Here is a 25,156-nt window from a genome sequence, read left to right as displayed (position 1 = left end):
ACTTGAGTGAGACTTAGGGACACAAACTCAGCAAATTCTCTTTATCAGCCTGTGACAAACGTATGGGCTACAGGACATTCCTGTCCAGAGAGAGGGCTGTGCAAGAGCGGAGGGAGACAGGTCCCAGCTGACTTCTCGATCCAACAGGAGAAGCAGCGTGACACCTGCATGCGTGTGTTTCAGACGGTGTCTCACTGAGCCTGTACCCCCATAATCCAGGTTAACTAAACTGTCCAGTGAGCTCCAGGAATCCATCTTCCCCTGTCCCCCAGCTCTGGAAGTACAAACCAATGTTCCCGAGCTGATGTTTCTTACTGGGTGGTGCAAGCCGAACTCAGGTCTTAACTCTTTTGTGTGGATCACTTTCCTGACTGAGCCTTCTCCCAAGCCTCAAGGTGTGTGTGTGTGTGTGTGTGTGTGTTAATGATGTATTTATTTTTAAATTATGGGTGTGTATGTGTGTTCTGATCGGATCATCTAGAGCTGGTTATAGGCAGTACTGAGCACCTTTGGATGCTGGGAATTGAACTTGGGTCTTCTGCAAGAGCAGTTAAGTCCTCTGAACTCCTGAGCTGTCTTTCTAACACCCCCCCCCCCCTTATTTTGAGACAGGGTCTTGCTGTGCTGCGTATCAAATTGGCTTTGAACTTGTGATTTTTGTTTTTTCTTTTTGCCTCTCCTTTGAAAATGAAGATTGCAGAGATCGAAGGCACATACCCCCAGAACATTGATATATATTCCCCTTTTCTTTCTCTTTTTTTAGACAGGGTCTTGTGTAGTCCAGAATGGCCTTGAACTCCTGGCCCTCCTGCCTGCTTAAATGCTAAGATTACAGGCAAGCACTACCCTGCCCAGCAGAATATTTATTCTCCTCCTTCCGTGTGCCACCTCCTGAGGTCTGGGCATCTCTGCCCCCACCCCGCCCCCAACAGCTGTGTTCTCTTATGTACCATCTCTCATGGGTACACGGTTTGGGGGCTTCACCCTATGGCTCCTTCTCCACCTATCACCCCCATGGGGATCACAGCAGAGTCCTCTGTGCCGCATCTCTGCTCTGTAGTGCCGTGGTTCTCAAGATACTGGATCCTCTGAGGCACAGGTGGGAGAGGCTGTGTGCTACCTACCCCTAGATCTGCTCCTCATTAGAGGGTGGGGTGGTCTTGAGACTTTCTAGGCTCCTCTGTAGACCGGGCCTTGAGGTCTCAGCTTTCCCGGGAGACCTCCAAAACGCTTGCCTGCTGCCATTGTCCACAGACCCCTTCCAAACCAGTGTCTTCAGCGGTCACCCGACCACACCCTTGCTTTCCTCTAGGGACGCCCTACGTTTCCTTATGTGGCTAGGCAGAGTGGTTTCCAGCTGTCTTTCTGCTTCCGTTTTATTTATGAATTCCATTAAGTCATTTCCCTCTTCGTTTTGCTCCATGTGGTTAAAAGCAACCGCACAGGACTTTAACATCTTTAAGAATTACTTCTGCCAAATGTGGCTCCTACTCTGCCTCCCATAGAGCCTCGGGGCATGTATGCGCTTTTACTACTTTAGTTTTCTCTGAACTCTCAGCCAGAAAGAAGGCCCTGGCCTGGCCCTCTGTCTGGGACTATGGTGAGCAGCTCAGGGTCCCTTCTCACTTTTGGAGGTGCCCCTAAAGTCACTTTGCTCTCCTGTTTTGGCTGCTGCTGGCCTCTCCCACTCTGCTGTTTCTCACTTCCAGAGATGTGTACGTTTCAGCTGTCCATTAGGGCCGCACCTACCTCCGGGGTCCTCATCCTGTGTTTACAGCAGTAAGAGGATACGTGACATTTCTCTAATTAAAACAGTCCAGCTCTGGGCGTTGCTTGCTGGCCTGGCATCCGCCAGCTGAATCCAGCTCTAGCCTGCTTTATTTATTGTTATCGAGATCGGGCCTCTCTGTTATGCAGCTGTGACTGTCCTGGAACACACTATGGAGACTGGGCTGGCCTCAAATGCAGAGACCCACCAGCCTCTGCCTGAGTGCTGGTGTTAAAGATGTACCACCGGGCTTGACTTTTAGAAGCAGACAGTGGTAGTGCCATCTTCAATCCTAGCACTTGAGGCAGAGGCAGGCGGAGCTCTGAGTTTGAGGCCAGCCTGGTCTACAGAGCAAGTTCTAGGATAGCCAGGACTACACAGAGAAACCCTGTCTCAAAATAAATTTATTTATTTATTTATAAAAACAATCTCACTGTGAATCTCTAGCTGACCTTGACCTCCTGATATTTCGAGCCTTCCTTCCCTCCTTGTTCAAGTGCTGGCGATCAGACCTAGTATGTTAAGCAAGAACTCCACCCATAGAGCCCAGTCCTCTTGGAACTGGGTAATCTTATAATCAACAGAAACTAATTAGTTTACAGTTATAGAAGCCGGGAGTCCTTTAGCAAATGGTCTAGGGAGGGCCTTCTGCCAAATCACGAGGCAGAGGCCTGAGGCAGAGGCGGAAGGGCACTAACCTGCCTTTTATAGCGACCCTTATCACTAGATACGGCGATCTGTTCTTTACACCCCACTTCTCAGAACCGCAGTGTTGGGGGTCAGGCTTTCAACATGAGGACAGGTCGGACTGACAGTGCTCGGTACAGCCTGCTGTGACTCCTCACGAGGGGCAGCACACTACTGAGGGCTCGGCGTGGGCATGGCGCCCCTCAGCCAAGCACATCTTGTTTGGATGCCTCCGGTTCTTCTGTCCTGTCCCAGGTCCCACACTGTGGTTGGTTGTCCTGTCTCTCAGCTGTTTGTTCAGATCCATTTCTCTGTATCGTTTGCCGAGATTTGGACTCCACCACTCTGAGGTGTGCTGGCTGTGGCCCACATGACAGGTGTTCGTCTGGTGCAGGTATGCTGGGAGTGTGGAGAGCTGTGGTGTTCTCCCCCATTGTGGTGACAGGTTCATGAAGCCTCCCTGTTTTGAGAGGGTGAAGCCTACCTGGAATGGGAAGACACATGGAGCATGGCCGGGAGAAGGCCTGTACTCTGTTTGTAGGGTGTGAGTTGTTGGCGACCCACTGTGGCCAGAAACCACAAGTCAGGGTGGCATTATCTTGCCAGGAAGATGTGGTCCAAGCCTGAGGAAAACAGAAACTAGGAAGGGGCTGTGGCCAGGGAAGGAAGAGGCCTTATGCAGAAGGTGCACCTGTGAGAGAGGGCACACCTGTGAGAGAGGATGCACCTGTGAGAGAGGGCACACCTGTGAGAGGGCACACCTGTGAGAGAGGATGCACCTGTGAGAGAGGGCACACCTGTGAGAGAGGGCACACCTGTGAGAGAGGGCACACTTGTGAGAGAGGATGCACCTGTGAGAGAGGGCACACCTGTGAGAGAGGGCACACCTGTGAGAGAGGGCACACCTGTGAGAGAGGATGCACCTGTGAGAGAGGGCACACCTGTGAGAGAGGATGCCTCTGTGAGAGAGGGCACACCTGTGAGAGAGGGCACACCTGTGAGAGAGGATGCATCTGTGAGAGAGGGCACACCTATGAGAGAAGGCACACCTGTGAGAGAGGGTGCACCTGTGAGAGAGGATGCATCTGTGAGAGAGGGCACACCTGTGAGAGAAGGCACACCTGTGAGAGAGGGTGCACCTGTGAGAGAGGATGCATCTGTGAGAGAGGGCACACCTGTGAGAGAAGGCATACCTGTGAGAGAGGGTGCACCTGTGAGAGAGGATGCACCTGTGCTGTGAGAGAGGGTGCACCTGTGAGAGAGAGAGAGGTGGCAGGGCTAAGGAGTAACTTCACCATGATAGAGAAGAGGTGAGGCTCTTGTGAGGCCTGGGCAGAGGCTGCCTGGAAGACAGGGGCTGTTGCACCAGAAGCCTTCTAGGAGCTTATAGGCCTCAATTACACAGAAGGAAGCCAACTCACAGCTTAAAATGGAGTCAGAGGGGTTGTAGAGTATAGCTCAGCGGGTAGAGTGCTTGCCTAGCAGACACAAAGACCTGTTCAGTCCCCAGCACAACGTAACCCAGCAATGGTGCCACAGGCCTGGAATTCTGGTACTGGAGAGGTGAAAGCAAGGAGGGTCAGAATCTAAGGCTAGCCTCAGCTTTATAGTGAGTGTGAAGCTAGCCTGGGGATACTTGAGACCCTGCCTAGAAACAACAATAAAATGACATACAATAAAGGGTGGCAGGGAACGAGACACATTCTCAGGTGTGTCCTTGCGCCAAGGTTAAAGTGCCATCTTGGCTTTGTTCTGGTAGGGGTCATTTGGACCTGGGGGAGGGGCTCTACCTTGGCCTATGGCTTCTTCCTCTACATTTTCCAGGGTTAGTGTAGGCTCTGACTGGCTCCTATGATGACACGCAGCCCTCCGTATGCTGCCTGCAGGAGTTGCTGACGTGAAGCATCTTGGGGTAAACCAAGTTAAAATTGCAGAACTTATGTATGCCCCCCCCCCCCACGGAAAAGGCAGGGCTGGTTCCGAATGGCAGGTCTTTCTGAGCCACGTAGGGAGTCCAGCTGTTGAATGGATCTCCCTGTGGGCTCAGAACCTGACTGTTGTGGTGACACTGGGACATGCTGAAAGCCTTTAGCCTACAGGACGTTTGGAGCCTCAGGAATCCCCGGCTGCCCTCTAGTTCCTTTCAGCCTGTCTTTGTCCCTTTGTCCCTCATGTCAGAGAGGAAGGGTCCTGTCTTTCCCCTCCTCTCCTACCCCCTTGTCCTAACCCCTATCTTCCTAACGCACCCCCTCATTCTTGTCCTTATTCTTCCCTAGATGCAGGGATGGGTGGATGCCAAACCTGGGGAGAAGGCCCTTCCACAGAGCTGGGAATCTGTACCCATGAGCATTCACCAGCGATTACAGAATGAGCAGTCGTGAGCCTGCTGGGCCGGCATTTTATTTTCCTCTCTGGTTTCAACATGCTCCACCGCCTCCACATTTCCCTGTTCCGTGTCTGTCCACCCACATCGAGGCTTACTTGACCTCCCGCCTGGGCATTCCAGGGCGCCCTGCTGAGCCACAGCTCACCCTCAGGAATCTGGAGGTAGCAAGGGGCTGGCTGCAGGCTCAGTCTGGAAAGTGGCCAGCCACTCTGCCCAACTCTCACCAGAGCCTCACTTCTGATCGGAAGTGGGAAGGTGCCGTGTGAACACTTGTCTTTACGTCAGCAACTTCCCCTGACCAACAGACTGACCACTTCCTCTCCTTAGATTCTAAGTCAGGGCTTTTGTTTCCAGATGACCCATTGTGTCTGTGTGAGGAGGCCAGATGTCAGCGTTGGTTGTAGTTCTTCAGGAGTTCCATCTTAGTGACCTAGAGATCGCCCAGTAGGTGAGGGAGACTGACTGCTGAGTGAGCCCCAGAGGTTGTCTGTCTGTCTGTCTCTATTTCCCTGCACTTTGATCATAGCCACGCAGTACTATGCCTAGCTATTTTTAAAACGTGGGTTTTGGGGACCAGACTTAGGTCTTTGTGCTTTCAAGACAAACACATCACCAACTGACCTATCTCCCTAATGCACCCTTTTTGAGAGGGTCTGTATAGTCTAGCTTGGCCTTGACCCTCCTGCCCAGTCTCCTTGGGAATTACAGGCCTACGTCAATTACATCCAACTCTATATTTCCAGATCTCGAGATGGGTCTTGTGTGGCATTTAAACATGGATACTGTTCTCCAAACGTGTTTTCTCAGTTCAGTGCCACTGGGACCATCTTGTTCAGCATTGCTTGGGACTTTCCTGGATTTTGTACCCAGTGTGTTCCTTATTCAGGGAAACCTTCTGTCTTAGGTAGGGTGGGGTAGCCTGTGAGTGACCTGTGAGTCACTGTGACATTTTGGCCACTCTTATAGCTGCTAAGGTGCTATTAGCACATTTCCGTTCCTGCTCTTACAGAACCTGCAGGCAGTCAGGAAGACAGGTCATGGAGAAGTGCCCTGGACAGCCACAGTGAAGAGCTAGGGACGCGGGCAGCTGAGGCAGGGCTCCTGCCTGTCCTGGGTGCTCTGTGCGCTAGCCTCAGGTGGACGCTGGCAGCTGTCAGAGGGAGGCCTACGGAGACAAAGCCTGCTTGGGGACATGTAAGCAAGACTACCAGTGTGGATCTCCAGCGGTGGCAGAGATGAGGCAAGACCTTGTGGTCTTTGAAAGCCCGGACATCGGTTGCCCTAGTTAGGGTGTGGCATGGTGGTCACTGGTTGGCTTCAGGTCTTCAGTCCTTGGAAGAGCTGAGGGCCAATTTGCAAACTCAAATATTAAATTGTGTGTAGAAAGTTCTGGCAGTGTCTTCGTGCCCCTCCCCCAGGGTTGGAGGTTTTAGTAAAGATGCTTTGATGCGTGCCCAAGCACCAGGGCTAGGAGGAAAGAAAGGTGCTCAGAAGAAAGGAAGACACCCCTAAAAGCTACGGTCTGGGGCCTCTCTAAGACAGAGCAAGTAAGACACTGCTCCTCAAGGGAGCTTATGAACTTCTGACTCATCAGAGTCATACAAAGGATCTTTTCTAAGATGAGACCTCACTGTGTGCATGTGGTGATGCTGGGTGTCCGTTATTTCTCTCCACTTTATCTTGTGAGGCAGGGTCTTTCCCAGAATTCAGAATTGCCAGCTGACTAGAATGGCTGGCTGTGACCCTCTAGGGTTGCTCAGTGCTGGGCTTCCAGATGCGGGTATCACAGCTGCGTTTTTATGTGGGCTCTGGGGATCAGAACTCGAGGCCTCATGGGAAAGGAACTTACAGACCGACAGAACCATCTGTCCAACAGCTCCTTAGTGTTTTTGCAACAGAGACTCACTGTGTAGCCCAATCTGGCTTTGAATTGTTGATCCTCTTGTCTTTACCGTCTGAGAGGTTACAGGTATGCGCTAGCATGCCTGACGGAGTTAAACCATTTAAAGTCAACAGCAGGCTGTTCTTCATAACTTTCACAGTGTTGTGTAACTGTCACCTCTGCCTAGTTTCAGACCATCTCATCACCTCCAAAAGAGCCCCACCCTCCCTCCTGTGCCGCCCCCCAGTCCCTGGCCACAGTCAGTTTGCTTTCCATGTCTGCAGACTTTCCTGTTTGGGCATTGGCATCAATAGGCTGGTAGGGAAGCCTTTTGTGTCTGGAGTCTCTAGAGCAGAATAATTTTTAGGATCATTACAAGCCGTGGCTGGGAGCCTGGTGGTCTCCAGGCCTCTTGGCCTCTGGCAGCCTTCTCTTTAGTTTTAAATTGGGGCTCAGGCTGAACTCTGTGAGGATAGCCAGATTGCTTCAATCCACATGGAAGGAAGGCCTGCTGGGGGCCCGGGCCCAGAGGAGGACTTAGGGTTTGTGGGCAGGGCTGGGAATAGCTGACTTTCCTGGACTCTAAGAGAATTCTTGAATTGTTGGAACAATTCCTTAGAAATAAACCTGACCAAACATGGGGTGTCTCTCTAAAACCTGACATTCACTGATCTTAATTCAGAACACTAAAGATCACTGGGCCCGATAGTGTGGCTTCTTCCCAGGATTTTGGGGTGTTTTCCTCTTTAGCAGCATCATCTACCTGTGTCCTCTCCTCAGGAGATGAGGGGCCCCAGAGCCTTTACCTTTTCATCTCTGAGGCAGGTGGAGAGGTGCCAGTCCTGTGAAGTTTGCATCTCCCCACCGCCAGCCAACATGGAACCTTGTTTTGGAAGAAGCAGATAATTTTTGATCAAAAGTGCTTGGTGACAAAATAGTTGAAATCTATATTTGTTAAGGAATTTTTATATTGGGTATGGGTGTGTGGAAGTCTTATTTTACCATACCAAAGCCTTTCTTTACTAAAAATAAGTCTTCTGTGTTACAGTGTCAGAGAAAGCAGGGTTCCATTGCCAGTCAGACTTGGCTGTTGCCTGCACTTAGTTTCTTGTGAGTTTGGTTTTGGGAGCAACCTGTGCAAATGCAGAAGGTGCACCTGTGAGAGAGGGCACACCTGTGAGAGAGGGCACACCTGTGAGAGAGGGCACACCTGTGAGAGAGGATGCACCTGTGAGAGAGGGCACACCTATGAGAGAGGATGCACCTGTGAGAGAGGGTGCACCTGTGAGAGAGGGCACACCTGTGAGAGAGGGCACACCTGTGAGAGAGGGCACACCTGTGAGAGAGGATGCACCTGTGAGAGAGGGTGCACCTGTGAGAGAGGGCACACCTGTGAGAGAGGATGCACCTGTGAGAGAGGGCACACCTGTGAGAGAGGATGCACCTGTGAGAGAGGGCGCACCTGTGAGAGAGGGCGCACCTGTGAGAGAGGGCACACCTGTAAGAGAGGATGCACCTGTGAGAGAGGGCACACCTGTGAGAGAGGATGCACCTGTGAGAGAGGGTGCACCTGTGAGAGAGGGCACACCTGTGAGAGAGGATGCACCTGTGAGAGAGGGCGCACCTGTGAGAGAGGGCACACCTATGAGAGAGGATGCACCTGTGAGAGAGGATGCATCTGTGAGAGAGGGCACACCTGTGAGAGAGGGCACACCTGTGAGAGAGGGCACACCTATGAGAGAGGATGCACCTGTGAGAGAGGGCACACCCGTGAGAGAGGATGCACCTGTGAGAGAAGATGCACCTGTGAGAGAGGGCACACCTGTGAGAGAGGATGCACCTGTGAGAGAGGGTGCACCTGTGAGAGAGGGTGCACCTGTGAGAGAGGGCACACCTGTGAGAGAGGGCACACCTATGAGAGAGGATGCACCTGTGAGAGAGGGCGCACCTGTGAGAGAGGGCACACCTATGAGAGAGGGCGCACCTGTGAGAGAGGGCACACCTATGAGAGAGGATGCACCTGTGAGAGAGGATGCATCTGTGAGAGAGGGCACACCTGTGAGAGAGGGCACACCTGTGAGAGAGGATGCACCTGTGAGAGAGGATGCACCTGTGAGAGAGGGCACACCTGTGAGAGAGGGCACACCTGTGAGAGAAGATGCACCTGTGAGAGAGGGCACACCTGTGAGAGAGGATGCACCTGTGAGAGAGGATGCACCTGTGGAGAGAGGCACATCTGTGAGAGAGGATGCACCTGTGAGAGAGGGCACACCTGTGAGAGAGGATGCACCTGTGAGAGAGGGTGCACCTGTGGAGAGAGGGCACATCTGTGAGAGAGGATGCACCTGTGAGAGAGGGCACACCTGTGAGAGAGGGCACACCTGTGAGAAAGGGCACACCTGTGAGAGAGGGCACATCTGTGAGAGCAACCTGATTTGCACAGGTTGCTGTTGCTGGTGCTGCTCCGGGCTGGAGGAGGTTTGGTAAGGTGTGAGGGGCTCTGGAGTCCATGTGTGATTCAACCCCAGCCTCTCTCTCACGTTTGACTTGTGAGAAGCAGCTTAACCTCTCTGAGCCTGTTTGTTCAGGTGTGAATTGGAATGATCATGATCATAATATTCTTGTCTCAGTGAGTCACATGAAGGGGTGAATTAGTCTATTAAGTAATATGCGAGTCTAGGTTCATCCTGGTATTTTGTTTTGTTTTATGTTTAGAGGTGGCAACTAGAACCTTAGCAGTCACAGCCTGAGTACCATTCCCCAACCCCAGCCTTAATTTATTTTTTAGGTTTCTTGTTATTGTTGTTGTTTGAGACATGGTGTCCTGGAATGCACTCTGTAGACCAGGCTGGCTTTGAACTCACAGATCCTCCTGCCTTTGCCTCTGCCTCTGCCTCTGCCTCTCTGCCTCTCTGCCTCTCTGCCTCTGACTCCCTAGTGCTAGGATTGAAGGCATGTGCCACCACTGCCCAGACCAATACCCCATCTTAGTGTATTTGTGAATCCAGGAGTGGGGTGGGCCCATGAGAGATGAGTACTGTAATAGATTTGGTGGAGCCAAAATACTGACTCAAAGAAAATGCCTCACACAGATCAGTTAGCAAAGTGCATGAAAACGAGGGCTTGAGCTTGGATCATGACAGGCATGCCTGTAATGTGTGGCACCAGGGGACTGGCAAGGAAGATGTCTGACAACACCTGACCCATGGGCACAGGCACACACAGGTGCGCTCAGATGCGCACGCACTCTAGACAAACAGTAGAGTCCAGTGCCGCCTGTCTCCCTTCTTGGGCTGAGCACATAGTATTTTTACTGGTGGGCGCCCAAGATGTGGGTCTGGAGGGCCTGCCTGGCTGTGACACAGAGTGACCCAGTGACAGGGTAGAAGCAGACGCCAGCCAGCTCAGTTGTGCTCGTCCCCAGAGCAGTGGAAGGCAGTCCTCTGTAGCATGTGTCACCACAGGTAGACTGTAGACGTCCTGGGAGGGCCTGGTCTTGATGGGAAGGGACTGGGCAGATGGAAGGAATACCAGATTCCACCAGTGAATGCTTAACTTTGTAGTGCGAGGGTTCCGTCTGTGACAGCAGAACCCTCTCTGGCTAAGGGACGTGCTGGCCTTCTTGAGCATGCTAGGGCGGTGACAAAAGGTGACCGTGTGAAAACTATTAACTATTGCAATGGTGTGTGGCCCTCAAACTCACCGCTGCCCAGCAAAATCTCAGTTCTTAATTGTAGTTTCTTTTGTTAGGCAGAAATTAAATTAAAATTAATGAATTGAGTTAAACATAATTTAATCATTCTGCTTGGGATGGATGGAGCTGTAGTAATGAAAACAAGCCTAAGAGACCCTTCTCTGTAGCAGCTGGGGGTGGGTGGGGGTGGAGCCTATGTCTCCTAGACATGATCCTGCAGGCCACAGATGGCTATCAACCATCCTGTCCTGTGTATCACTGAAGCTACCATCTTCCCCAAAGCAGATCATGGAGGCCCTGCTTCCGGAAGTCTAGGGATGGCTGAGTGCTGGATTGGTAGAGGCCAGGGGTATTCTCACAGCTGGTCCACACTCTAGTTCTCTTCTTGCTTGTCTGCAGCTGAGAGTTGGGTCCCTAGCCACAGACCCCTCTACAGCCGGCTAACTCAGAGCCTGGTTCTAACGTGGCAAGGCTTAAATTCAAGGCAGCCACAGCAGGGACATTGTGCCAAGCGTGACTTACATTGTGGCTTGCTTTGGTACAGAGGTCAAAGGACAAACTGCAAGAGTCAACTCTCTTTCCCCACGTGTGGGTGGAAGCTCGCTCTAGGCCATTTTGCTGGCCCTTGCTTTCTCTATCTCTGTGTCTCTGTCTCTCTTAAGAATTACAACTGTTCATGTGTTGGACCCCACAGCCTGGAAGAGGCTTGGGATGGAAGGCAGGGCCGCTCTCCAGACCAGGAAGGTTTGAAGGCCAAACCAGTAGGTTCATTCTTTTGAGATTTAGTATTAAAGCCAGGCCTGGCGGCACACAGCTATAATACCAGCACCTGGATTGCTGAGGAGGTGGCAGGTCAGTTGTTCTAGGTCAGCCTGGTCTACAAGGAAGTCTTCTCTTAAGATAACCAAAACCCTGGGGCTGGTGAGATGGCTCAATGGCTAAGAGCACTGGCTGCACTTCCAGAGGTCATGAGTTCAGTTCCCAGCAGCCACATGATGGCTCACAACCATCTATGGGGGGGTCTGGCGCCCTCTTCAGGCAGGCAGATGTACATGCATCAGAGTGCTCATACATTAAATAAATAAAATTAAAAAAAAAAAAAAGATAATCAGACCCCAAAATGCAGGTGCTAGAGTGACTCTGCTGTATGAAGCCAGCTCAGCCGGTGGCCCCAGGCTAGTTTCACACCACCCTTTCTTGTCCCTCCCCTGCCAGGGGCAATCTGAGGATTCCTGAGCACACCACAGTTTTCTGATCTTGTAATTTTTTACATGCGCCTCAGTTTTCATAGTATATCTGTAAAGCATGGCTGGCTGTTCATGGGACAGGGAAGGACAGTGTGTCCCTCACGTTTGTCTCTCTCGTGGCAGTAGCGGCCTTATTCCTCTTGTCAGGAGTTTCAGTAAGCTGGTTCAGTGCTAGAAGCAGAGGGGATGGGGTAGGCTATCTCCCAGAGACATCAGCTGATTTTGGGGGTGAGCGTTGCCTGCCCGTGGCCTCGTCTCTCTGCATTTCCTTTCCTGTCAGAGGAAACCCACAGTGCACCTCAAACTGTTTTTGGGTCCTGTCTCATTCTTTTGTTGGTGTGTGTGTGTGTGTGTTTCTAGCTCTGAAGTGGTTTTCACAGCATGATCTTCTGAAACCCCCTTTTTGACCTCTGGAGAATTTAGTGCACCTTCTCCCGATACCTCTGCATTGGGACGTCTGGCTGGCCTTGAGGAGACTTCTCTGCTGGGAAGGGAGCTATGTGGGTAGCTCACTTTATTTGTTTTTGGTTTTTTGGTATTTTTCGAGACAGGGTTTCTCTGTGTAGCCCTGGCTGTCCTGGAACTCACTCTGTAGACCAGGCTGGCCTCGAACTCAGAGATCCGCCTGCCTCTGCCTCCCAAATGCTGGGATTAAAGGCGTGTGCCACCACCACCTGGCGGTAGCTCACTTTAAGTTCTTACATAGCTGCGCTTTGAAGAGCACACCGACAGAGCTGGAGTTAACTTAATCCCATATGTAGCACAGAGACAGTGTTTAAGTTATTGATGGCCTGTCTTGCATCAGTTTTGTATAGTAAATTTTTATAATCTAGACTTTATTTTACGTAACAACCTATCTGATATTGGATGTTAACTTTAAAGTATTTATTTATTCACTGGGGGTGGATGCATTCCTCTTTGTGCTCAGGGAGGGCATCTGGAGAGCAGCTCTTGGAAGTCAGGTCTTTTTTTTTTTTTTTTTTTTTTTTTAACCAAGTAGGTCTTGAGAACTGAGTTCAGGGAGTCAGGTTTGACAGGAACACTTTTATCCATTGAGTCACCGTACCCGGCTGACTGTCACGGCATTTCTTGGCGTTGTTTTACCAAGCCCTCCACCCCGTTTCCTTACTCACTTTGAAATGCTAGTGTAAACCCTGGGGGACTCCTCTCCTTGGGGTCCAGTGGAGTTTCCTTGAGGGACTCTGGCCTTCTAGGGGCCCACGCGTTGCTTCCCACACATTCCAGAACAGGCCTGATCTCTGTGGGTGGAGGTACTAGGACTGCCCAGGCCCACCATGGCACACTGCCCTCAGTCCTGGCTGCGTGTGTCCTGAGACAGGCTTAAAGAGCTCTACTAAAGCCACAGAGCCTGCCCTGCCTGGTTGGGAAATAGCCACATAAAAACCAGTCCTGTGTCCCATGACTACAGATCATCAGCCATCCAGAGCACAGCCTGGATCCCGGAAGATAAGTCCCAGGCAGGTAGCAGCTCTGCCAAGGGCAGGAAAACCCTTTGCCCTCATGAAAGTCACGGTGTCCTAGCTGCCCTGCAATTCCACTCTGCACATGAGAAAGGAGGGTTTATTTTGGGGCCGTTTAGGGACAGGCTCTTTTTTTTTTTTTTAAAGATTTATTTATTATATGTGACTACACTGTAGTTATCGTCAGACAGACCAGATCTCATTACAGATGGTTGTGAGCCACCATGTGGTTGCTGGGAATTGAACTCAGGACCTTTGGAAGAACAGTCAGTGCTCTTAACCACTGAGCCATCTCACCAGCCCAGGGACAGGCTCTTGCTAGCTATCTCAAACTGGCCAACATTGACCTTAAACTTCGGATCCTCCTGCCTGCCTCTCTCAAGTATTGAGATTACAAATATTTGCCACCGAATCCAGTTTTTGAAATGCTGTGATCAAACCCAGGGCCTCATGCAAAAGCCAGGCAAGTGCTTGACCAACTGAGCCACATCTCGGCCAATGTGCTTCTCGTGAAGATTAAAACATTTTGTCTATGTGAGTTTTGCCTTCATATAAGTCTGTGCATCACATGTGCACTACCTGCAGATGCCAAAAGGAAACATTGGATCCCCTGAAACTGAGTTACGGGTAATTATGAGCCTCGTGTGGTGTGGGTCCTCAGGAAGGGCATCTCTGCTTTATAAGGAGGGCAGCCTAGGGCTGGGCCGATGGCTCTGCAGTTAGGATACACATTGCTCCTCCGGGGACAACCTGAGTTTGGGTCCCACCATCCATGGCAAGTGGCTCAAAACTGTCACTACAGCTCCAGGGCATCTGTGACCTCTTCCGGCACTCCCCCCCCTTCTCTCTTTCTCTTTCTCTCTCTCTCTTCCCCCCCTCCACACCCAAGGAGCACCTTGTCGTATAGGTCAGGCTATCCTGGAACTAGCCCCTTCCACTCCAGGCCTGAGATTCCAGAGTGGGGCACTGTGCCCTGAACACAGTTACTTTGTAAAAACATAAATAGTAAAGTATCAATTGTACAAATTGAAATTCTGTATTTTTAGTATTTGATTTTTATATTCAATTTGTAAATACAAATTGAAAAAAAACCCATGTAATCAGCCCAACGTTACGGGTGAGAATGGCCAGTCTCTCACAATGCCCTCTCCTGCTCCTTCTAGAGTTCTCTCTCCTGGTGTTGAAACGGCCGGTTTTGCTCACACCCTGCCTGTAGTTGACATGTAAATGTTGCTGTCTTCCACTGATTAGTGAAAAGATTAAACAAGAAATGCTGGGTTCTGAGTGTGTGGGCTGAAGGAGTCTCCTCTGAGGCCGCTGTGCCTCCTCCTGGGCCTCTAGGTTTCGGTCATTTAGGGCATAGTAGCTTGCTTTTTATCTGTACTTGAAAGTCCCTTTTGAAGGTGATAGTTTCCTCTGCTGTTCAGTCTGGTGGTTGAAAACTTGGGCAGTGGGAGATGGGTGCAGGGGCCGGGGCTGCCTTCTTTCTTCCCTCCCCCTTTGGTGGCATTTAGGACAGTCTTAGGAAGGCTGGGCTGGTTGCTATATAGCGGAGGAAGATCTTGGTCTGCCTCCACCTCCCCAGTACCTCCATCCAGGCATGTGCCACCCCAACCCTCTGGGTCAAGAGAATTTCTTATGGTGTCTTCTATTTTTGTTTTAGGAAAGATGTCGGCTCCAGGACCTTATCAAGCAGCTGCAGGCCCTTCTGTAATGCCCACCGCACCCCCAACCTATGAAGAAACAGTGGGTGTCAACAGTTACTACCCAACGCCCCCAGCGCCTATGCCGGGACCAGCCACAGGGCTCATTACAGGCCCAGATGGGAAAGGCATGAATCCACCTTCGTACTACACCCAGCCTGTGCCTGTCCCCAACGCCAACGCAAGTATGTCTGTTATCCAGGTCCTTGTAGCACTTCAGTCTGTGGACTCCAGGAGGAGAAGGTGGCAGTGAGGTACCCAAGTGCCAAGCCAAATGACAGGCACTGTGATGTCTGCCCCACCCTGGTGTCTCCTAGGCTATTTCAGACATCCCACTGTTGGGCACTGCAATTTCCCTCTTGTAAGACACATTCAGTGGCCGGCAAGCTAGTAAAAGTGCTTGCTGCTAAGGACTCAAATGGCGGAAAGATTGCTTCTCAGGACTCAAATGGTGGAAAGAACTGGCTCCCCAAAGTTGTCCTCTGATCGCCACATGCGTGTACATGTGCGTGTGCACATACATGCACGGTGTTAATAAAAATGTAATCAAAATAAAGGAACAGCAACCCCAGGAAAAATATGTTTAGGATCCTCCCATGCCTGCCAGGTCCTCACCCTCACCACCACCCGGCCCCCGGGTCCTTGGAGTGGGAGGTTGTGAGTTCAGAGACCGGGTGGAGAGAGAAATCCTGTCCTGTGTGAGAACAGGAGTAAAAAACAGAAACAGCTGAGTAAGAAGACAGTGCAAAGCCACTGCTCCTCCTGGCTCAGGGTCTCCTGGACCTTGGGGCCTTCTCCATAGTTCTTGTCCTTGAGAGTCCTCCATGGCCAGGTGTGGGTGGGAGCTCTGTAAGCTGATGAGAACTATCTGAGGGGCCAGCAGAGCTTGCCTGCCCTGTCCTTCTGTCTTTATTTCTGTTTGTGTGTGTACCTGTGGAGGCCAGAGGCCAACCACAATGTTCTGTTTAGTTTTAAAATGTGTGTGTTTGTGCTACAAAAGTATATATTTTTATAAAATGCATTATTAGCACATGTGTATGTGTGTGTAGGTACTAGCAGGTATATATGTATGTATGTGTATGTGTGTGTATGTATGTTTGTGTGTATGTGTACCATGTTGCATACCTAATACAGAATTTACCTTTGGATTTACAGGGGTTGTGAGCCACCCTGTGGGTGCTGGGAAGAGCAGCCAGTGCTCTGAATTGCTGAGTCATCTCTCCAGCCCCCTCACCTCTCTTACATCTCAGGTCTCTCATCCGTGATGTCTGGCAGCAGCTCTCTGAATCAGTGGGTCATTCTGTCTGAGTCACTGGTCACTCTGTTAATTAACTTCCTGTGTGAAGCACAGAGCCATCATCTGCTAAGAAGAAGCCAGTGTGGTTACTGTGTTCAGTTTGACTTCTTGGGGTAGAGAGTGAGCTAGCAACCTCTTTGGGGCAGGGTATTGCTCTGTGACTGTAGTTGGTACGCAGAGGCTGGTTTTGGACTCCTGATTTTCTCACCTCTAATTCCTGAGTGCTCAGATTGCAGCCGCGCCTCACCATGCCCACTTTATGAAGTCCTGAGGGCTGCCACATGCTAGGTAACCGCTCAGCCACCTGAACCATGGCGTCAGCCCTCTAGTCTATTAGACCCTCCTGTGATCAAGAGATAACTTGATCTTGAACCAAAATAAAACAAAAACTACTTAATGCAAATGTATGTGTGGCCTAAGTGTGCTTCTTCCTGCCTTTTGGAAGCAGAGTCTCAGTGTTATGAGTTAATGCTGGGTGGCCCCAGGCCATATAGATGGCACTCTAAGGACCTGGCAGTGGAGGAGAGTCGCTTTGACGGAGACTTAGCTGGAGCAGCCCTTCAGGGCCTCCATCACTGGAGCTCACCTGGCCTCTGTGAGTGTCTTGCACTTGCCTCGTGGCTTTCTTTCTTCTTAGCAGTGCTTTACGGATTTGAGCTATGGCTCAGCTCAGTTTCTGCACTGTGAGCTTGTGTTTCCCAATCGGTAAGCTTCAAACCAGAGTGCACCTGTTGTATGTCTGAGCTTGTGTGTATGTGTGTGTGCCTACATGCAGATATATGTGAGTGTGCATGCACGTGTGTTTGTATATGTGTGTATGTGTATATGTGTTTTGTGTGTGTATGTGTGTGTGTGCCTGCATGCAGGTGTATGTGAGTGTGCACGTATGTCTGTCTTTGTGTGTGTATATGTTTGTGTTTGTGTGTGTGTCTATGTCTATGTGCATGTGTGTGTGCCTGCATGCACATGTGTTTGTGTGTTTGTGTGTATATGTTGGGGGTGGTTTTGGTGGCAAATGTCCATTTGATGTCCTTAGAGATTAGGCAATTTGCCTTGCAGGGTCCTAATGGTAATTGTCCCTTTGACCTCAGTAACAGCCACATGGAGAAGGAACTCATGAACCCACAGTTCACTCTGCACTGTTTTAGCTCACGGCACAGTTGTCAGCCACTGCTTCCAGAACATTCCCAGCTCACCTCCTCTCCGCTTAGCTCCCGGCAGCCACTCTCGCTGTGGAAAATCAAGCCTAAACCCATCGTGCCCCTGCATATCTAATCCCTTCTGCAAACCACCTCAGTGAGCCGTGGCAGAGCTAAAGAGGCAGTTTGGGGGTGTGGCAGCTGCGGCAGCTCCCCCCCCCCACAGAGTCAAAGCCCGAGGCCCAGAGCTGGGCAGGGGTGTCTTTAGTAAGGGCTTCCCCAGGACAGGTGGTCTAGGAGAGCCAGGTCCTGCCAGGAGGACAGGAAAGTCTTTCTCTCCTCTCTGTGAACTTTAAAAAATCCCTCAGAAAATTCTAAAAATCTGTCATTGTTTGCTCTCTCCATTTGTCATTTTTCTTTCTCTTTCTTTTCTGTTTTAAAACATACATGATACTCAGGGGGCACAGAAAGAAGATGTCCACGAGTCCAAGGTCAGCATTATCTATGTAGTAAGTTCCAGGCTAGCCAGGGCTGCAGAGAGAGGCCCTGCTCCATTCCTCCCCTTTCTGAACATTGCGTACACACAGATACACTCGACTATTGTAGGCTGCTGAGGCAGGAGGACCACAGATTTAAAGGCAGCATAGGCTATATGGTAAGATTTTCATAATCACAAAAAGATGAAGAAAAAAAAACCCACTTTAATTATTCTACTTAAAAATAATACTTGAGCCGGGCGGTGGTGACACCCACCTTTAATCCCAGCACTTGGGAGGCAGAGGCAGGTGGATTTCTGAGTTTGAGGCCAGCCTGGTAACAAGAAAAGGGCTGGGAGAGGGAGAAGGGGGAGATGGCTCAGTGGTTAAGAGCACTTCCAAAGGTCCTGAGTTCAAATCCCAGCAATCACAACCATCTGTAACAAGATCTGATGCTCTTTTCCTGTCTGTCTGAAGATAGCTACAGTGTACTTACATACTTGGATTTATTCTTTGAACATTTCATGTGTGTCTGTCTGTCTGTCTATTCATATATTCTTGATCAGATCCACATTATTCCCCTCTCCGTCCCTCACTCTCCCTGGCTGTCTCCTTCCCTCTTCCTATTACCTCTTTAATCACTTTGAAGTTCAGCTCAGTGGTATTAGGTAGACACACTGTCCACCTCCACTGTTTAGTTTCTGAACTCTCCATCTTCCCAGTGTGAAGCAGCATCTGCACACAGGTGCTGACTGAGGTGGGCTCCTGTAGGCATCTCTGGAGTCTCCAGCGCTTGTCCTTCTGTGACTGGCCTATTCCACCCAGCGTGGCAGCTGCTGTGTCAGAATATCCATCCCTTTAAGGCTGAGTTATAATTGCCTGGACAAGGACATCTTAATTATCCTTTCATCCTTGGAAGCCACTGGGCTATTTATTACTCTCTGGGGCCAGCAAGTGATCCCACCATGAGCTTGTGTGCTGGGGTAATCGCTGTGGCCCTGACTCTGGTGTGTTGGCATCAGCAGCGCTCCGTGACCACTGAGTAACCTGTGCCGTCTTCTGCCTTTAGTTGCCGTGCAGACTGTCTACGTACAGCAGCCCGTCTCCTTCTACGACCGCCCCGTCCAGATGTGCTGTCCTTCCTGCAGTAAGATGATCGTGACCCAGCTGTCCTACAATGCCGGGGCCCTCACCTGGCTCTCCTGTGGCAGCCTGTGTCTGCTGGGGTGAGTGAGCTGCGCCTTGGCCTCTGGAGGGGCCTGCTCTGGGGTGATTGGTATTCAGACTGGGAACTTAGCTATGGTAGGGGCTGTCCTGTGCATCGTAGGAATGTGAATATGAGTGTGGGCATGTGTGTGCGTGACTGCAGAGGACAAGGTTAGCCTCCTGTTTGTCTTATCAGTTAAGACAAGATCTCTCACTGCTCTTAGACATGCCAAAGAGGTTAGGGTGGCTGAAAGCTGAAGGGTAAACCCCGACTCCCCAGCCTCGGGATTATAAGCTGATACCATCATGCCTGCTCCTGATACCTCCAAGATAATTTAAGACATTACTTCCCTTTCTTTTTCTCCTTCCTCTTTCGTGTGTATGTGTATGTGTGTGTGTGTGTGTGTGTGTGTGTGTGTGTACATGCACATATGCCGTGTCGCACACGGCAAGGTTAGAGGACACCTTTCAGTAGACAGTTCTTTCTGCCATGTGGTTCAGGGAATTGAACTCAGGTCGTTGCATTTGCTTGCAAGACAGAGTCTTGTCTGAGTTATCCCCAGATACCTGGAGGATTTTTCTTTTTTGTCTTCTTTTGTTTTCGTGGTGCTGAGGTCAGAACTCGGGATCTCAGCATGCTAGGCTAGCGCCTGTCTGTACACCTCAGCCTGCTTGAGGATGGTGGGCTGAGCACAACGGCGTGTCCTGTAATCCCAGTGCCAACAGGCGAGGCGAAGGCGGGATGGGTGAACCTTGAGGGCCGCCTGGGGTACAGAGTGAGATCCACACAGAGCAGGGCCGGCAGATGGCTCGGCAGGTAGTGTGCTTGCCGCCAAGCTCGGAAGCTGAGTTTGATCCCAGAACCACATAGTGGGAGGAAAGACCAGACCAGACTCCCGAAAGTCGTCCTCGGACCTCCACATGTGTGCCGTGACACGGAGCTATTCACACATATGGAATGAATGAATGAATGGATGACCATCACACACAGGTATTCGCACATATGGAATGAATGAGTGAGTGAGTGTAAAATTAAAGATGGAGCAGGACACCTGGTCTCTGCTTTCTAGACGTTTATGGCATCCCCTCCTCACAGGGCGGCTCCCAAAAATTTCCTTTGTGGCTGTAGAGTTCCCCAAGTAGAAACTCTGCTCTTAACACACGTGGAAATCACTGGGCTGTGTTCATGTAGGGACCCGCAGAGCAGCTGGTCACTTCTGCAGAGGGCGGGACCCTCAGGCTTCTTGTCCTAGAATCTCATGACTGCTTTGTCCCTGAGAGAAGCTTCACACAGTTCATACATTAACGCACATACAGGCCTCCCCGAGGCATGCGTCTCCTCACAGCCTCCGGTATTTTCCCATTGCCCGTGCAGGGGCATTGCGTAAATATTTATGTCCGCACTGAAAGAGATGCTAGTCTCCGTTCCGGGAGAGAAATCTGAGCAAAAGCAATTGCAGTTTTTCCTAGAGCAGGTAATAGTGGGAGCCCCCCACCTGGGAGCCCCCTCACCTGGGAGCCCCTCACCTGGAGTCCCCCCACCTGGGGGCCCCTCACCTGGAGTCCCCCCACCTGGGGGCCCCTCACCTGGGAGCCACTTGGCTACAGCTGTGTACTTTTTCCTGGACGAGCAGAGACATCTATTTTTGGGCGACTAGCTCACATCTCCTCACAGTCTGCTTGTGACTTGAGGTGGAGAAGGAACAGTATTGTTCTTCCTTATTTCAGAGATGTAGATCCTTAGAGAGTCTGTTCTCTGGGGAAGAAGCAGACAAGCAGGCCTCTGGGCCTGCCCTTCTCGGTCCTTCTGCAGCTCCACCAGGGACTCTTGCCTCCATTCCCTGGGCAGAAAGGACTTAAATGAAGGTTCACTGCTAACTAGGTCTGCGTCCCAGCACTTAGGGGTGAGCGTGAGGTAAGATCACAGCTCAGGGCCTGCCTGAGCCACCGAGTGAGCCAGCGCCCACAGAGCGACTTAAAGCTGTGCCTAGTGGCCCACGCCTGCACTCCCATCATGCCTGAGACTAAGGCCAGCCTCTGCCACATAGTGGGTTTGGGCTGCCTGAGACCCTGTTCCCAAAACCAAAAGTAAACCGCCGGCTGGGGATATGGCAGAGAACAGACTGGTGGAGGCCTGCCCAGCATGTGTGAGGCCTAGTGTCCACTCCAGTACACCACAAAGTGCTGCCCGCTGGGCCTGATGGTGCACGTCTGTCACCTAGTCTTGGACGACAGAAACAAGAAGATGCAAGTTCAAGGCCAGCTTGGGCTACACAGAAAGATGGACCCCCCCCCACACACACACACCCCAAAACAAAGCAGCTTGTTGTGGTGGCGTAGGCAGGCAGATCATTAAGAGTTCAAGGCCAGCCTGATCTACATAGGGCAGTCCAGGCCAGCCCGGGTTACATAGTGAGATCCAGTCTCAGAAAGAAAGGGAGGAGGGATATTTCACTGCTTTGTGATATTAGTATTAAAACTACCTTTTATCTTTGAAACTGGAGTGGGGTAGCACCAGGTCAGCCTGTTGTGAGCCAGCTTCTGAAGTCGAGGCTGACTTTCTGCCTCTTTTATTCCCAACATTTTAGGTTTTTTTGAGACCGGGAGTCTCACTTTAATCAGATTCCCTCAAAGGCAGAGGGCTTCCCTTCTCTGTGTGTGAGAACCCCCTTCTGTCTCCTGGGCGTGTGGTTAGAATGAGCTCTGAGTGTTTGGGGTTGCAGAGACCTCACGGAGGTGAGCTAAGCAGGCACCGGCCAGCAGTGTGTGGGGTTTGTGATGTTTGTAGGAAGCCCTACCTGTGTGCAGAAGGTGACTGGACTGTTAAAGGGTCATGGGGAAGTTGATTTCCTGGTCACTAGAACTCTGAAGACAGCTTTGTCCCCAGGTTAACTCCAGCCCACTCCTGTTTAAGTTTGGTGGGATGCTGCCAGCTCATTTGTTGGAAGTTTTCACATTCATGCAGCTAGGCCGCTAGGTGGGCTGAACCGGCAAACTCAGGCCTTGGGGCCATCTAACTGCGAACTCTGTGCCCCACCCCCTTCCCCTCTAGACAAGGTTTCTTTTGTGTAGCCCTGGCTGTCCTTGAATGCACTGTCTCTTGCTGGGAGGCCTGTGTGACTTCTTTGCAAACCAGTTTGCCAGTCCTTATCTAAGATGATGATGGCTGCTACTTCTTCTTCCTCTCCTCCTCTTCCTCCTCTTCCTCTTCAGCCTTCTCCTCATATAGGGTCTAATGTAACTTGCGCTTGTCTGGAGGTCACAGCGTACCCAAAGGTGTCCTTGAACCGGTTCCCCTGCCTCTACCTTTCTAGTGGTTGGATTACAGGGCTAACCCACTAAAGGCCCTTTATGTGGTGCAGTCCCAGAATGCTCCTCCTACCTTTTGGTTTTGTTTTTCCTTTTTTCAAGCCAGGGATTGAGTTCAGCTCTCCCACCTGCTGGGCAACTGCTCTCCCTCCCACTGAGCTACATCCTAAGTGCTGGTGTTCTCCTGCTTTTCAAATCTTAACTGCGTAGTCCAGGCTGGCTTTGAATCAAAGTCCTCCTGCTTCGTCTTTCTAGTGATAGGATCGCAGGTGTGTACCGCTATGCCCAGCTATGTCTCGGTTCACATGTCATCTTTACTGGCCTGGCATACTCAGGATACTGGTTCTGGGTTTGGGGGCCCATACAGTTTCCAGGGTGTTCCTGTATCAAGAGAAGTAATTTTTGCAAAGACCCTCCCCCTTCCTTATTGAGTCAGGGTCTCATGTATCTAAGGCTGGCTTCCAACTGCCCCAGGTAGTCAAAAATGACCTTGAACTCCTGAGTCTCCTGCCTGTATCTCCTGAGTGCTGGAATTACAGACTTGCTGGTCTGGTATTGAGGCTCAAACTCTGGGTTTTGTGCATGCAGGGACATGTTCTTCCAGAAGGTCTTCAGCACCCCCAGCCCATCGAAGGCTCTTCGGGGTTTCAGCACAAGTGCATGAGCCCAGGTTCTTGGCTGCACCCAACCCCCTCCGCAGCTGGTGACGTGTTCCTTGTGTCTCCTCCAGATGCATCGCTGGCTGCTGCTTCATCCCATTCTGCGTAGACGCCCTGCAGGACGTGGACCATCACTGCCCCAACTGCAAAGCGCTTCTGGGCACCTACAAGCGTTTGTAGGACTCGGCCGTCCAGCCACAGGGGAGAGAGTAGACAAGTGCTACCGGAAGTCACCTGACCCTTGCCCAACAGCCAGAAGAGGTCCTTCCTTGATCTCATCTCTTCGTGGGCTCCATCTTCTTGTCGTTTAGGGGGTGGGAAAGGTCGGAAAAGTAACACACCTCCAAACCCAGGACCTGCTGCTGGAGTTGTGCCCTGCGTGTGCAAAGATGTGGACCTCGGGTGTCATTTCAATGGCTTACCACCTGCTCACGTTACCCACTGTGATTGTTACCCCCATTTGCATCTCCTCCACTGATCTGCCATTGGCTGCCTCCTCTTCCTCAGTGGGCCTTCCCGGTGCCAGTCTCAAATCCTGAAGCCAGTTTGCCTTATTTTTCACTGTTTGGCTTGATCTGTTCCATCTCTTCCCATCCCTAATGACAGGGGCCTTGCCTTAAAGACTTTATGGTTCTGTAATTGCAGACTTCTCCAGCACTCAGAATCACTTTAATTTCATAGAGTTTACCCCCCAGCCCCCTCCCCCCCAGCAAGTGCACAGGAGGGCTGACTGCTGACACCCACCAGATACATACAGATAAGGTCACAAGTAGTAAATAAAAGGCTCGCATTCCTTCCCGGCCTGTGAAGGGTTCCTTCCTCATACAGTTTCTGTGAACTCCTTTTGTTCTTAAACACATATAGAAGTTACTTGGCAGGGAGACATTTCTAGAATAATTTTTGTAATCACGATACACCCTTCATTTCTCCGTTTGCTGGTGTGTTTTTAGTTGGTTTTGTTTTAGCTTTTCACAGACCGTCCAGCTTGGTGCCCAGGGCAGCCTGGAACTCCGAGGAGATCTCAGTCTTGGCTCTGGGCATGTGCCTCTGCACCTCCTGGGCTTTTTGTTTTCTTTGACAGAAAAACAAACAGGTAATTTCATTGACTGCCTGTGTAGGCTTGGTGTGGATCTGAAAGACTTGTCTCTGTGGGGTCTCTTTGGGGGATTCCGAGTTGAACCCCTGCTTCAGTGCTGGAAGGTTGGCTGCTGGAATTCCCTGAGCATGATTTCAGTTTTTAGAGATGAGCTTGTGTGGTACGGTCATCATGGTCTCTGACATCAACAGACCAGGTAGAAGGATGCCAAAGGCAAGTTCAGGGCTTTTTAGGGTGACCACTCTGACCTGTGTGACATTGACACCGTCTGCAAGCTTTTCAGGAGGTCCTGGCTGCATCCTAAACCCACACAGGATCTGCTACAGAGATCAGCGAATGGAGTCAGCCTGACCCAGAACTGAAGTCTGCATGTTGGTTAAGATACAGCCTAGCCATTGACTGAGCTGGTCATACAATGATCCAGAAGGACTAGCCACTATTTTTGCAGTGAATTATGGGTACCATACATCATGACTTTGATGATATCTGCTTTTAAACAAATAAAATCTTTAATCACTCAGTGAACAATTCAGTTCACCTGTTATGAAGAAAGCCTTGTGTTGTGTTTCCAGGCGTTGCCCAAAGAATCTTAAGTTGCTCTGTTACACTAGAAAATCCTTCCTGATCCCCACGGCAGACTTCAGTCGCAGCAAAACGACCGCTGCTAACGAGTTGCATTCCAAGGGTTGGATAGTCGTCATTGGTGGCAGCAAGCCACGGCTTTCAAGTTTTAATAAAACGCCAAGAAGAAAGCTGTCCCCATTCATTCTCTGAACAAAACCCTCCTTGTTCGTTGGCCCGGGGTGCCCACAAGATGCTAGGAGAGGGGGTGCCAAGCCTGAAGCGCGGCTGCCACCCCTTTCTCCTACCTGTGGTGACAGCTTCAAGTTGGAAGGTGTGGGGGAATCGGGTCATTTCGTTGTGGTTTATATTGCACTGAAGCCCTTATTTGTGTTCTTGTGAAGTTTCTGCTCGTGGGGTCTCGACTGTGTGGTTTCTCTTTTATTTGGTCATGTTCCAGGCTGTGCAGTTAGAAGTTTGGCTGTCATTGTGATGTGTAACTGATCTCAAGCTGGTATTCATTACACATGCAGTCTTCTAAACAAAAGGCCCTGTGTCGAGGACT

The 25,156-nt window shown here is 50.8% G+C and overlaps 1 protein-coding gene across 1 annotated transcript in view; it reads left to right on the top strand.

Annotated features, from left to right (window-relative positions):
- Positions 1-24,582, top strand: part of Litaf (lipopolysaccharide induced TNF factor) — a 37,975-nt gene extending 13,393 nt beyond the window's left edge. Inside the window, exons 2-4 of the mRNA XM_052196119.1 lie at positions 14,809-15,033; positions 18,830-18,986; positions 23,006-24,582. Coding sequence (XP_052052079.1) covers positions 14,814-15,033; positions 18,830-18,986; positions 23,006-23,114 — 486 coding nt within the window. The 5' untranslated portion in view covers positions 14,809-14,813 and the 3' untranslated portion in view covers positions 23,115-24,582. The remainder of the gene's footprint in view (positions 1-14,808; positions 15,034-18,829; positions 18,987-23,005) is intronic.
- Positions 24,583-25,156: the final 574 nt, after the last annotated feature.

This window comes from Apodemus sylvaticus, chromosome 10, assembly GCF_947179515.1.
Source record: "Apodemus sylvaticus chromosome 10, mApoSyl1.1, whole genome shotgun sequence".
Lineage (NCBI taxonomy): Eukaryota > Metazoa > Chordata > Mammalia > Rodentia > Muridae > Apodemus > Apodemus sylvaticus.
Note: the sequence above shows the minus strand (reverse complement) of the source record. Positions and strands in the feature narration are given on the sequence as shown.